Consider the following 14,930-nt stretch of genomic DNA (forward strand, 5'->3'; position numbering starts at 1 on the left):
TCAGACCACCAACCAGTGATGCAGCTGTGGGAAAAATTAAATAAGTCCATGAAACACTGAATTATTCGACTACTTAATTGAAATCAGTAATATCATTAATGTGAACATTTATCCAAAAACTTTGGACATGCGAGGTTTCAGTCGACAACAGCAATACACAATTCTGACGATACAATAAAATGAAGTCAACACTTACCGTAAACTGCCGAACCTCGCCGTTGTCTACCAAATGGTGCTCTGTCTCTGGGGTGATTGCATAAGCCAGTCTCTGTTTCAGGAGAAAGGGAGAGGGTAATTGGCATGGTTGTAAAAGGTTAGACATTCTAAAAGAAAACTTGATCTTTAATTAAAAGTCTCTGGCAAGAAAAATCCTACTAAAGATAAATGATTAACATTTATTCTAGGAATTGCAAGCACTCATTTCCTTTAGTCCATTTTTGGAGAAGTCATAGTTCTGACTTACATCGCAAAACTTTCCAGGCAGTATGCAGAGTTTGTAGATGGCGTAGAGAGGCACCATGGACATTGAGGAAATGGCCAGACACCACCCCACCATGTTAGCCCATGGAGGAAACGTGTAGGTGCCGTAGTTTGGAGGGTTAAACGTGGCAAAGCTCACCACCACCATAAACTACAGAAGAAAATGAGTTCAAGAGATTTGCTGTTAATTGCATGTCATCTTAATTACTGAAAGCTTCTATTGGTGATGTTACAATCCCAGTCTCAATACTTTCATTCTTCTATCTATTTTGAACTTGGTTTGGGCTCCAATGTACAGCACTGTAAGCCTGTGCACAATCTCACCAGGAGGAAGCAGGGGCTGACAAACTTCCAGCAGAGCCTCCAGTACAAGCCTGGTCGCTGGCCAATCATTTCTTCAATGTCATCACTGAATCGGTCCACTCCTGAAATACATGGAAATACTTTGCTTGAATTGAATAACATGTATTAAAAACATTATTCAGACAGTAGGTGACTTAAGTCTCTACAGAGACATTTGTAATAAGCAGCTGCAACATTTTTACCTCATCACAACTCTCTTTCTCTCCATAACTGGCTGTGCATTTTTTTCTTCCTGCCTGGAAGGCATCTCTCACTGAAGAGGAATATATCCAGACTGACGACCAGGTATTCGGCACAGCTTAATGTATTTATGTAGTGGACAGTAGAACGAAAAACCACAATGGCCAGGGGTCAAGGGTTCCTCTCAGCAGTTATGAAGATGGGGAAAAAAGACCCACTGAAGCCTTAGGCTTGATTTATCTGACTTGTCAAGGTCAGGACCCACCAAAGTGGAGCGATATACTGACCCCACTGCCTGGGGCCTGGTTACTATTTAGCCCTTTATGGATCCCTCCACAGTCAGGTTCAGTAGACATGAGACAAGAAACTCAATACGGAAGTTCAGGTAAACCATTTTCCCTGACCTTTAGATTGTTTTTTTTATAATATTTTGTGCCTGCTGGAGTCTCAAGATGTGGTTGAGTTTGTTAAACTAAACAAAAGTCAGTTTTCTTAGTTTTCAGCTCGTGGTGTTGTAGGGGAAGATAAATGTCCACCATAAAGCAGTTGGTCTTGGCTAATAATTTACACATAAAACGTGAAAAAGGGGGAAACCCCAAACGGCCGGCTCATTCAGCAAATAAAGGGTTGAATTCTGAGGCCGTACCATGTAGTATAAAATGGCTATTTACTCTTACACAACTTAAGTATTTCTTGCATGTTGTGCTGATAGAATGCCTGATATAATAATGATAATAATCACCCTAGAGACATGTCACTTACTCCAGAAAACTCTTTCATGTCATGCAGAGATAAACAGTAATTTTAGAGAGATTTTGTGTGTCGGTAGAGTAATACATATAAAACATATAGCATTGTAGAGATGATCGCAAAACTGGATAAAATCGAGTGTCAATAGAATTTAGACATCTGGAGAGAAATTGACTTTGATGTCACCCCCACTTGCCACCCACCACAATTTACAACCTAGCTATTAGACAGCTGACTCCCTTGACAAATGGGAATTGCCTGTTCCCCCCAGCTGCAATTTTCTTTATGTGGTTTGGTGGCTCACTGCTGAGTGAACACAGACGTAAAATTGGCAGAGTTCAAAACGCTGGCCATTTAACCTCACTGAGCTGTTATGAGCAGCACAGCTACAGTATATTCTTGTACTTTAACAGCACATGCACAGAGACTGAAGAGGCCAAAACTCTTAGTGGGAATAGACTTTGTAGCTGCAGTATCCTTACTTCTAATAGAACTATGGATCTTTGTGGCACACCACGTCCATACCCAGGGATTTTTCATCAAACCCTTAACACAGCATCAGCTTTGGTGGGCATGAAAACATGAATCATCTGTTTTCCTACTGTCCATCTCTCTCACCATAAAACCATGCAATGCCGATGGCTTCAATAAGCACTCCAAAGAGAATCGATGTTCCTGCAGCAAAGTGGTCCAGCAGAGTGAACACATACATCCCACCCTGGAGAGACAGGAAACATGTAATGAATGTACAATAATTGTGTTATTAAATTAAGCTTTATTGTATGTTACAGGAAGAAAAATATGAGGATTCGGTTTGCATTTGCAGATTATTGTTGTCATTTGGATTGTTGGAGTGTTGCAAACCAGAGTTTGTGGAAACGATAAAATGTTTGTATGAAAGTGTAAGACTGTCCGGTATGATACTTACATTTGTAACACAGAAGAGGGATATGAGAAAGGTGGAAACAACAATGAAGAGGGTGAACAGCTCCCTGTGCTTGTGTAGGCATTTAAACTCATCAATCAGACCTGTGATCACCGATTCCATCCCACCCATCTACAACAGAAGACACTGAATTGTTAGATTGAAACACAAAGATAGCGAATCATTGTAGATGTACCACTTGGTATTGCATAATTGCTGCACTGAGGCCCCCAAAACCTTACAATTTCAAATGAAAATTGTTCTTTTCATATTTTAAAATACCCCTAAACACCAGAGCTATTGCAGCAACTAACAACCTGTCTGACACAATTCATGGCACAAACTAGAAATGTGCAAACAGTAGAGGGTGGATCACCACCAGGTGTGTCCCTCTCTCCCTTTTACTAATAAAGACACGTTGAATCTCAATCAGTTGTGCCCCTGGCTCCCTTACAGTCAAGATGGCGGTGAAGACAACAAAAACTGTGATGTATTCATCTTGTATAATGCTTTGCTTTGTTCGGATCGTAACATTTTAGGTATGGTATAAATCTGCAGATGCTCCAGTTCAAAATGAGATTAAACCTTCAGTTTTTAAACCACGACAAAGTGCAAAATGTGGCCTGAGACGGACTAGGTAAGGCTTGTTTTAAGCCTAGCCGATTGTCGGAAATGCCTTTTGCGGGTGGGGGGTGCATACTCACGGCACTGTCAATGCCCAGAGTCAACAGCATGATGAAGAAGATAACCGCCCACACAGACGATCCAGGTAATGTTGCAATGGCTTCTGGGTAAATGACAAACACTAAACCAGCACCTACAGAGCAACAAATTAAAGCAAGGAAAGTTGAAAACAGCACAAAACACAAACAAACAAATAAGTGTTTGGAGCATTGAACATTGAAGCAGACATTAAAGATTTGACAGGTAAGAAGCAAAATGCATGGTGAGTAATAGAGCATGACTAATAATACCATACCGTCTCTGGCAACTTTATCCAGGGCTACGTTGTGCTTGTGGGACATGTACCCAAGGAAGGAGAAGACCACAAAGCCGGAGAAGAAACTGGTTAAGGAGTTGATGGAGCTCGTGATGATGGCATCTCTGGATCAATTTAAATCAAATGAGATGAAAAAACAGTACAGAATGAGAATGAAAAACAAAAAAGTCATCAGTCAATATCAATATAATTGACCAGTCAGTCAACTGAAGAGTCTGTCATTGCTGGGTTAAGGCCTGTTAAGGATTTAAATGACAACAATGTTAGCTTGCTGTAATGAGTCTAGGTCTCAGAACAGTTTAGAGACCATAGATAGATTTTATGGATTAGTCAGCAGGACAATGATTTGCTTATTATGTGACAGACTGGCAAGTGGACTGCCTGCCTTCTGTTGGGAGTTTAACCGCTTTCAATTGCAAAAAAAATAGGTAACACTAAAATATGAAATAGTCAGTGTAATAAGGTCTTAGTGTGCAAGAATGTGTAAAATATAATAAGGAGACTACATTTTTCAAATGCAGTAACATTGTCTTCGAGAAAATGTGCAGTTCCTTATTAATTTACAAAGTCAGACATCTTGGGCATTTTTCCTAAATATATTTTCAGTGATTTTGTGTTATGCTCATGGAGGAATCCTCAAGGTGGACAGTGTCAACATGTGTCAGTTATCAGAAACATTAACAAAAAGCAGATAAAAGGCTCCTATGGGATGCTGATGATTTTCAAAGAGTGCGACAGTTTTGATTGGTGTTACGGCTGTCTGTGGCACAGCATGGTGTCAAAGACATAGCGGGTTTCAAGGAGCTTCAAAGGTTATTGTAATTCACCCGCTTATGTTGCGTGCATGTGTTTGTGTGTGTGTGTGTGTGTGTGTGTGTGTGTGTGTGTGTGTGTGTGTGTGTGTGTGTGTGTGTGTGTGTCAGAAGCCAATCGCCATCCTCTATCCATCTCCCCTCCTTCTTCTCCTTGTGTGTCTGTACCTGTAACAGTTGTTGCTGAATTTGTTGTAGCTGGAAAAGGCAATTAGCACACCAAACCCCACTCCCAGAGAGAAACAGATCTGTGTTGCTGCCTCAATCCAGACCTGGGGAGCAACAGAACAAGCACACTTGTGTGAAGCGGCAAACAAAAGGCACAGGAGAGGAAAAAAGCCATTATTAGGGATAATTGCAGGAAACTCATTCAACGGCAGTAGATGAAAGACCCTCGTGAATACGGGGGGTAATTTTGCAAATTACTGCTCCATGAATCTATCTAATCTAATTCTCCAATTGCTGCCATGCGTCGCTCTATCTCTCTCCTTCTTCTTTTCTCTCTCATTCTCCATAACGGTGTCTTTTAGTCCTGCATACCTACTTATTGAGCTCCTTAGTGGTGTGATAGCAGCCTTCACAGATAAGGTAGATATGAGAGAGAGGTAACACAATCAATTTTCTCACTTTTTTTATGCCGTGTGGAAATGCCACTTTAATAGTACTTAACATTATAAACCAATATTGCATTGGTAAATCGATGGCAAATGGGCTTGCATTTATAAAGGGCCTTTTCTGGTCTTTCCAACACTAAAAGCGCTTTACTCTACATGTCAACATTCGCCCATTCACACACAATCATACACTGATGGCAAAGGCTGCCATACAAGGTGCCAACCTGCTCATCAGATTCTAATCTAATCATTCACACACTGATAGCACAACCTTCAAGAAAGATTTGCGATTTAGTATCTTTGCCGAAAGAGACCTCGACAAGTGGACTGAAAGAGCTGGCGATCAAACCGCCGATCTTCCAATTCGTGGACAACTCGCTCACCAGAGCCACAGCCGTCCTGTTTATAAAGATTATTTATTTTGCAAAGGAAACGTGCGTGTGCTGTTTGTATGTCTCCCAAGCATACGTTTACTTCATATTCTCAATCCTGCCTTGTTGTCATTCTCTCTTATCTACTTGCCATTCTCCATTTTTTATCCTATTTTGCATGTCATAGTGAAACACTTTTTTACATTGAAAATAACGTCAATATTGCCTTTGCTCCTAAGGAGAAACTCATTGTTGCTAGCAAAGCCTTGAACATAGAACGTTATCTGCTTACAAAGAATGGAAAAAGGAACTCACATTGTGAACATAGATTTGTAACTGTAAGTAATTTAAAAATGATCGAATTAACCTATGCTTGCATTTTATTGCTGTTGTTACTTGTATTTAATGAGCATAAGTTATGACATTTTGTTATGATGTACAATTGCCATTTTAAGTCTGACATAGCACATTAGCATGTATTATATATGTTACAAGATACAAGCCAAGTCTTTATAGAGCAACCCAACTTTTTCAATTTTCTTAACACATTGTTTGAAGCACTATTGTTGGATAGAAGAAATAAAACTAACACACAGTTACCTTCCCAAGCCTTCTTTTCTTCTCATCTAGCACCCCCACCACTCTCCACCCCCCCCCCCTCCCTGTCGACACTCACCTTGGCGTCACAGAGTCTCAGGAAGTCCACAGAGAGGTAGGCCTTAATGCCATCGATGGCTCCGGGCAGGGTGACTCCACGGATCAGCAGCACAGTCAAGACCACATAGGGCATTGTGGCTGTGATCCACACAACCTGAAAGGGTTGCATGAGGTACAAGTACAAGCACACACACACACACACACACACACACACACACACACACACACACACACACACACACACACACACACACACACACACACACACACACACACACACACACACACACACACACACACACACACACACACATACAGAATACTGTTAAGATAGCAGCTTGTGGAAGACTCTGATGATGAGCAATGAGTAAACGGCAATAGTAGACAGGCAGGTAGCCCAACCAAATTATTACATTCGGGCAAAATTAAATGATTGGACAGGCTTATTACAGTCTTGCGACAGACAAGGTTATGATATTTTTTTATTTTATATCGGAGTATTGTATTCATTGATTGCTGTCAGGAAGTATCAAAAATGTTTTTGAAGGAGATTACCAACCCTGCCTTTAAAGGGATGGTTTCTGTGTTTTGAAAGGGGGTCTACTGAGGTATCCATAGTCAAAGTATTACCTACAGTAGACAGCAATCAGCACGCCAACAGTTTGAGCAAACAAACAAGAATACCAGCACAGGATCAAAATAATGTAGGCTACTGTTGTGGAAGGGGGGCAGCAGCACCTATTGTAGCAACCAAAAATAAAGGGCCACATTAAAAAAAACGTGTACTCTAAATTAAGAATAGTATATGAAAGGGAAGGGAACTGCAAGTGAAACTCAATCATACTTTTTTGTCAACGAAATATTTTGGCTTAGAGAGCATAAATAAATTAGGTCCCATCAGATAGGGCTAATGAAAAAAAGGTAAAGTGGTGAAAAATATAGTGACGGCTACACTTAAACCAATATTAAGCTTTTTTTAATAAGTGAGCCTTTCTTTCAGGTGGGTAGAAATATGTTTTGCTACTGCCCCCATCCACAGCAGTATATTGCTTTGCTCTGTTGACGCTACTGCTGTCTGCTAATCCAAATTGGGGGCTTGCCGAACGCCATCTACTGTAGGTAATACACTGACTATAGATGAGTACCTCATACAACCCTACTTCAAAAGACCCAAACTCTCCCATTAAAGTGATTCCATAGCTTAAATTGATTAACTTAAATATTCTTGGAGTACTTTTCTGGTTTTCACATTACAAGAAACATGACGACTGTATCATTTCCCACCTTGCCAGAGGTCTTGACTCCCTTCCAGAGACTGAAGTAGAGAAGAACAATCACTACGGCCAGACAGGAAGTCAACTGCCAACGTGGACGGCCCAGATTATCAATACCATTACTGTCCTGGATGTGGAGCACCCCTCGCCTAAGGAAAGACAATATTCTGGTAAGAACCATGACCACTCCTGAGTCAATATTTACAGTTTACATAAATGACTGTGACAAATATGGTCCACTAGTTGATATACAGTATAATGCATACATTACATGGCACGTGTGTTGTCATTAAGGCAATTCAGTACAATACGCATCTGAGTTCAGGGTTGATTTTTATAGTCAAAGGGATGACGGATATTGTCCTATAAGTCATTGAATCTGTCATTTCAAAGTTATGAAAATGTGATTTAACTTAACAATTGGAGGTAAGTACACACAAATTCCCAGACTTAACTGGGAATATTTTTTTGAAACTGCCAGGCTGGGAAGCAATAAAAGCCCCTGACATAATGACCAAGCGAGAAACAAAGATGCAGTTATAGACCCACTGAGTCCTGCAGAGCTCCACTTCGAGCTCACTTCACCAAGAGACATTTAGAGGTTACCCTGAAATAACTGATTCTAGATTTGCAAATACTGGATGCATTCTGGACGCAGGATAAATAAACTGCATTATATTCACATCATCAGTTTAGCTATACACCGGAAAATGGTTCTTGTATCCTGCATAAAACTGGCTTAATAATCTAAGTCTGGCCTTGTTGGAAGACTGTTACCTGGGGGTTTATTGGTGACAAGAGACATGTAAGACCTTAGGCAATTTGGCCAGATGGATGCTACATTAAGTGTCGGTACATCTGTTGCTTGAAAATGTTGGATTTAAGTAAAGTTGAAGGTCTCAAAGATCATGACAGCCTGCCAAGACAGAAAAACTGCACTGACAATAAAAGGTAACAGATTTGAAAGTGTACTTTTATTTTGCATTCTGTAAAGTTGAATGTGTCACCTGAAAGACTGAACATTGCTAAGGCCTTGATTCAGATCATTTCAGAGACAGCCAAACAGAATAAGATCAGCCAATGTTCAACCGATGTGGTCAAATTGTCTGCAGGTGGTTCTGTGTAAATAGCACACTGCCATTTCAACTAGCATGGATCAAATGTCCCAACTGTCACAACAGAACAACCCCTTACTTGTTGTGGAGACACCTGTTCAGCTTCACAACGTGGGAGGCTGCATAAGCTAAATGCATCCAAACTCTGGATCCATTCTGAGGAAAACATACCATACATTTTTCTATTTCTTTAAGTATTCATTATTAGATGTTCTGAGACATTACTAAATATAAGCCTATTCAGTTTTATTACACTCTATTACTGCATTGCAGTAAACAGTTTAGCTGCAACCAGCAGCTCTATGGCTACTAAACATATGTCAAACTACAAATGTTTAGTAGCTTGACAAATGCATAAAGTATATATATGTTTGCCTTAGAGTGCAGAGGTTTCAAAGTTTTCATATATGCTGAAAGTTAAAGGACCCCAACAAAAGATTGAGAATTTAGAATAGAAAATGACGGTTATAACTAGAAAAGCATTAACACAAAGTTTTGCTTAATTTTGTAACAGAATATTTAGTTAAAAGCAATTTTACTGGTAGGAGTTATATCCATATCAGCCTTTTCTTTTTCATCTTTCCACTTTTAGCTACATTAGTTGTCATATAAGTATGACTATGACAACTATTTTCAAGAGTAGGTGGGGCTCCAAACTGACTTTACGTCTATATATTTGTATTTTATTGAATAAGAACAAACTATATCAAACAAATATTAACAACTTACTCAAAGTACTCCTGAGCAGGGGTTGACTTGTAAATGTCACCGATTGAGCTGTTGTCAGCCCAGTCGGAGCAGTTAGGACTGTTCCAAGTGTTGTTGCAGTGGACCCACGGCAGCTCGCTGGTGAACGAGGAGAAGAGGTAGAACAGCGCCCAGGAGATGATGACGTTATAGTAGAAACCAACGTAGAGGGAAATGAGGATCACTGTAAAGCCTACACCTGTTAGGGGAACACAAATTAACCATATTTATAGGCATCAAAGACAGATACACTGATAGAAATATGGGGGAATTCTCTGTGCTCACTACACAAATTAGCGCCATTGAAAGCGGCACCTCAGTGGAATCTGACATCCCACATGCCGCTGCCATCCAGTGATGGAAAGTAACTAAGTAAAATACTCAAGTACTGTCCTTCTGTACAATTTTTAGGTACCTGTTCCATTTTACGCCTCATTATACTTCATGTCCTCGACATTTCAGAGTAACTAGTTACTTCGTGGATGAGTATTGTCTATACATGGACATATTATAAGCCTATAAAAAACAATTCATACTTAAACATTTAAGCAACGTAGCCAGTCTGGCCTATGACCTTTAGTTTAGTCTAGTTTATTTGATATGGACATCACAGTACATACTAATCGTAACATTAATGTATGCACAAGCACCAGAAAACTTGTCAGGACAGGAGTTTTTATTGCTTTTTTAAAAATGTAAAGTTAGGTAATGTATGTTGACTTTACAGATGTGCTGGTGTCTTGTAACAAATTCATAAAGCAGGGAAGGAGCTTGACCATGTAGGTATTTAAAAATAAGCTTTAAGGTGGAATAGATTATGAAGCTTTCAAAGCTCTTTTGTCCAAACTTTTTATTTGGTGGTTATATAGTGATAAGATGGGTTTTATAGTTGATTTTGAGTCTTTTGACCAGATAGTGACGCAGTATGACAGGTGTGAGAATATCATGACATGCCTGTAGAGCTGATGAATCTGAAGCAGTTGAGATTAGTCTTAATTTTATTTTGTAGAGATTACTTGATTATATAATCTATGTTGCATGTCACACTAAAACTCTCTACCTCTCTCTCTCCCCCTGCATTTTCTGCTGTCAGTTATCAAGGCTTGAAATGCTCCCAAAATACATAACTTTGCAGTTGGATACTACCATGTAAATAACTGTTCTGAGGTCCAACAAGGTAAAATCATCCAATATTTCACCCCAAAAGATAATCATTTCAGAAAAGTTCAACAGGAACGGCGTTTTTTGTCTCTTGGCCCCTCATTATCTTGTGATCCCTTTGGGGGAGTCCAACCCCCACAGTAAGTTGTACACCACTGAACTAGAATATAAAGTAAATATAAATAGCTAAACCATGACCAGCTACAATAGTAAACAGCGGATACATCAGCTGAGATACAGGAGAGGATCCACATAAAGAAACATAACATATAATATTGTATGCTTTGTTCTAATAAATGTTAGCGTAGCAGGAAATTGTTTATTGTCTTACTCAAGGAACCAATTGACTTTTCTTGGATGTTGAGCACCTCTTCACACTTTCATGCAACACACACCCTAAAAATACTGTTTGCTTTCATCATGCACCACACAGTGAACAGTGACCGTGGTTGTGCTAATCTTAACAGGTATATTTTTGGATTTCACCTCCAATAGATTGCCAATTGTAGTTTTTTCATCAAATGTCATCACAAACACCCAGTTCGGATTCCTGCAGATGCAAGGGCTTTCATCAGTGTGTGATGGCCTTAATCCCCATTGTGTGACCTTATCCAACCATAGATGGTGACTTTTAGATAAATTTAAACTTTGAGATTATTACTTTAAATTGCAGGAATGTTTGTAAACTAGTCAAGTCCTAATTTTAAGGTATTTGGTGATGAAAAGCCTTTATAAATTAGTAGAAACAGTAATATGTTCCACACAAGGTTCCAACATAGGCATAGCTGTACTAGATCCTGAATGATTACACCAACGGAGGGCACACCAGGAAGCACAATCTCTCACTCAGTATGAGAACTCCAGCCGATGAAAGACGCCTGCGGTCTCACAGAAAGCACCACAACTTCTAAAGATTGCCTCTTCATGCCTTAATTATCAACACATCTACCCTTTCTATAAATCTGAAACCATGTCCTCTTCTAAGTCAGAATTTAATTGTTATCCTTTGCCAAGTGGCATGACCACAAGTGTGCCTTATTGATTCCCTTTGTAATGTGGATGTGATATTTGTCCAGGGAGCGATGCCTCTTATTAGCGCCACATGCGGCCATGCCACCTCTCCATCTCTCTATCTCTCACTGTCTCCCTCTCTCTGTCATTTTCTTCAAATGCATTGATCCTGAGAGGAAACCAGCTTGTTGATCAGAATAATTACTGTCAATACGGGCATGTGTATGTGTGTATTTGAATAATTACTGTTATCCCGCTGAGAGACAGAGACACGCAGAGTGAAGCGTGTGATTAGAACGTCAACCTACTCAGTGTGGTCCCTGACAGACGGCACATGTTCACACGCAGGAGGCACACGCTCAGAGACACACACACACAAGAACAGACACACTATGAAGGAGCACATACACAACACACTATGGGCCACCTCCAGACCAACAAGGACATGAAATAACAAAAGACAGTGTTGCTGCATCATACTGTGAAGCAACAGCTGGTCTGCTGGTAATAATGGTATTTTAGGCTATATTTCTGTTGCATCTTTAGATTCATATTGAGGTGTCAAATATGGACTTAAGTGAAACTATAACTTTACCAGAGCAGAATATACAGTGTAGAGAGAGGGATGGATGAATACACACAGGTCACAGTTTGTAGACTGGGTATAGAGAATACAAAGTTGAACCAAGCAGACTGTATTATTATATTTCCAACCAATGACTTTGCTCAGAAACATGAATTGGTCTTAATGTTTATTCCTCCATTAGTGCACGTTTGGATGGCATTCTCCTGAACTGCGCTTTGCTTATTGATGTGTTGAAAAGTACCCGTTGAGAGTGTTCATCGCAACAATTTGACAGAAGAATCTGGACAATCAGGACAAGAGTCTAAAAGCCCAATTTTCATTTGCTTTCCATCTGAGTGCAAACAGAACCTGATGTTCTGGGGAGGATAAACAATGCCTGCCGCCCCGCTCAACACGGGAGACAAGCAGACAAAAGAGACTGACATGTGGACAGACAGGCATGTGGGCAGACAAGCAGACAGAAAGACATGTAGATATTAAATGTCCATTATCAGACAGACAGGCAGGCATGTACATACCATGAGAGACAGATTTCAAATACAAGTGAAAGCATTCGTGGTCAAGAATGTGCTCGTGTACATCCTCAAGTGTGGGCATGTGTTTGTTTTTATATCTAAACCTGTGTCCTACGACCAATTCCTACCTTTAAATATTGGACAGATCTTCCAGACGCCCGCTGCCCCCTCTCTGTTATACTGTCCCAGAGCCAGCTCCATGTAGAAGAGCGGCATGCCAGCTATCACCATGAAGAACATGTATGGCACCAGGAACGCACCTGCACACACACAGACAGGTCAAACGTCAGTACAGTGACACAGTAGGGTGTATGATGATTATCAACACTCTTAAAAAATAGTTAATAAAAAAATATATATATATTAGGGTTAATTGACTGAAATTAAACCAAAGATTTTGGGGGACAGTAGTCGGCCTTGACTATGGCTGCAGTATTATTTATAGCTCCTAAATGTAATGAGTGGCTCTATGTTAAACAGCCATAATTAGTGGCAGTGATTGTTACAGCTAATCTATTCAGAGCAGCTGTGGTGGTTTTTCCACTATTTTGATCTCTGTAAAGGGTTGAAAAAAATATCAAACAACAACAAGCGAGCACAAGGAACACACACACACACACACACACACACACACACACACACACACACACACACACACACACACACACACACACACACACACACACACACACACACACACACACAGATTTGCATATATGTACAAATAGTTTGAGCGTGCTCGTGAGTAAAGTGCATGCCCTGGAAGGGACCCTTTGGATGTGGGCCAACTTCAGCTGCCCCCCTCACCCCTTTAATCCATCTCACCTCCTCCATTCTTATAGCAGAGGTAGGGAAATCTCCAGACGTTGGCGAGGTCCACGGCAAATCCGATCACAGACAGGAGGAAGTCGATTTTCTTCCCCCAGGTCTCCCTCTCCTCCTCCCCATTGGGGTGGGTCTGAGTAGGAGCCGGAGCCACTATGGTGCTTGAGGTGAACTGAACCCCATTCTGCTCCTTCACCAGGATCAGCTCCACCTTAAGGGGTAGAAGTCAAGGTGTTATAAATGAATTTGATTCAACAGGCGCTGCAAACATACTTCATTTTATTATTCTCTCAATTCCTACTCATGACAGACAATGGCTATCACTTTTACTTCATCAATTCTTCATGCAACAGCCAAGACTTTACATGTTGTCCTCTGAATGAGTTTATTGTAAATGTACAAATTCTACTCAAGATGTCATTAGGTCCATTTTAGCCTCAAGAAAATGTGGCTTCTGCTACAATTATGATTCCTCTCCCGACCCAATGCTTTTCAGAGCTGCAGAAATTAAGTCAGACAGACCAAATCAGAGAGAAATTAACAGAATTAAGAAGCTTGCCCCATACTGGGATTAATACCAGGATTTCTTAACCAGACTAAATTACATGCCATTAACCCACTACATTTGTCAGATATGCACTAACCTCTTTGGGGCCCATGGTGTTAGAGGTGGGCTTTTCCGGGGCTACAACCGATGACATCAGGCCAGCAGGGACTCTCTCTGTCAGCATGAAGTGGTGCACAGCCTTCGGGAGTGAAATGCCGGTGGTTTTGGAGGAGGAAGAAGGTGTCGTGAGAAAAACAAAAGGTAGAATATAATTAATTCCTTTTTGGGAAATTGGGTTATAATTGCGATTGTAAACTGACTTAATCAGGTTCAACAAGAAAGAAAGAGAGAAATTTAGCCATAAAAAACAATAGGAAAAATAATAAATAAAATAAAAACAAGTCAACATGTTAAGCAGACAGTATGGGAGATAAATAGGATATGTCATTAAACATATTCATTTATTTTAACATCTAGAGTTGTTAACTGAATTAATACAGAAAGAGCAAGAGGAGATTTGAGAAAAGCAGCGAGCGGGATCCAGTCTGAGGGTAACAGGAGGGCGTGGGGGAGCGTCTCCACCAGGCCATCACAGCATGCTCATTTCACACTTGTTGATCGCCATTTTGCTCACAGATTTGGCCCAGTGTCTACTAACCCTGGCAACATGTTGTCCAGCTAATTTTGTTCAGATTTCCCTTTAAAACTTTTCCATTAAATAAAAAAAATACATTTGTGGGAAAAGTACCAGTTATTATACACATTAGGTAAATATAAGAAGGTGATTATATTTAAAACTATGTTTCATATTTTGTAAAATAGATAATGTGCAGTTTTTTTGCTTTTCGATGTTGCTGTTTTCATTCATAGATAAAAAAAACAACACTAAGTCTAAAACTTGTTGAAAGTGGAATATCCATAATTTGTAAGTAATAATTTTAAAATTGTAAATTGTAATGACAATGATCATATTTTAATCTTTGTTATTCCACTGAAT

General features: G+C 40.0%; 1 protein-coding gene across 1 annotated transcript; it reads right to left on the reverse strand.

Annotated features, from left to right (window-relative positions):
• slc6a3 (solute carrier family 6 member 3) lies at window positions 1–14,117 on the reverse strand. Its single transcript, XM_054621520.1, has 15 exons — window positions 14,031–14,117; window positions 13,387–13,597; window positions 12,690–12,821; window positions 9,271–9,487; window positions 7,437–7,575; window positions 6,172–6,306; window positions 4,679–4,782; window positions 3,678–3,802; window positions 3,403–3,515; window positions 2,702–2,830; window positions 2,392–2,491; window positions 805–905; window positions 464–631; window positions 197–268; window positions 1–24 (listed from the first exon to the last, which is right to left on the reverse strand). The coding sequence occupies exons 1-15, from the start codon at window positions 14,115–14,117 to the stop codon at window positions 1–3; spliced, it is 1,857 nt and encodes a 618-aa protein (XP_054477495.1).
• Between the last annotated feature and the right edge of the window lie 813 nt (window positions 14,118–14,930).

The sequence above is a fragment of the Anoplopoma fimbria genome, chromosome 20, assembly GCF_027596085.1.
Source record: "Anoplopoma fimbria isolate UVic2021 breed Golden Eagle Sablefish chromosome 20, Afim_UVic_2022, whole genome shotgun sequence".
NCBI classification, from domain to species: domain Eukaryota; kingdom Metazoa; phylum Chordata; class Actinopteri; order Perciformes; family Anoplopomatidae; genus Anoplopoma; species Anoplopoma fimbria.

Coding starts and splice junctions, on each gene's coding strand:
- slc6a3 (XM_054621520.1), bottom strand. CDS start 14,117: ATGCTGACAGAGAGAGTCCCTGCTGGCCTGATGTCATCGGTTGTAGCC. Junction 2,831..3,402: donor CTCTGGGCATTGACAGTGCC/GTGAGTATGCAC, acceptor CTTCTGTTGTAG/ATGGGTGGGATGGAATCGGT. Junction 25..196: donor GCGAGGTTCGGCAGTTTACG/GTAAGTGTTGAC, acceptor TTTTTCCCACAG/CTGCATCACTGGTTGGTGGT.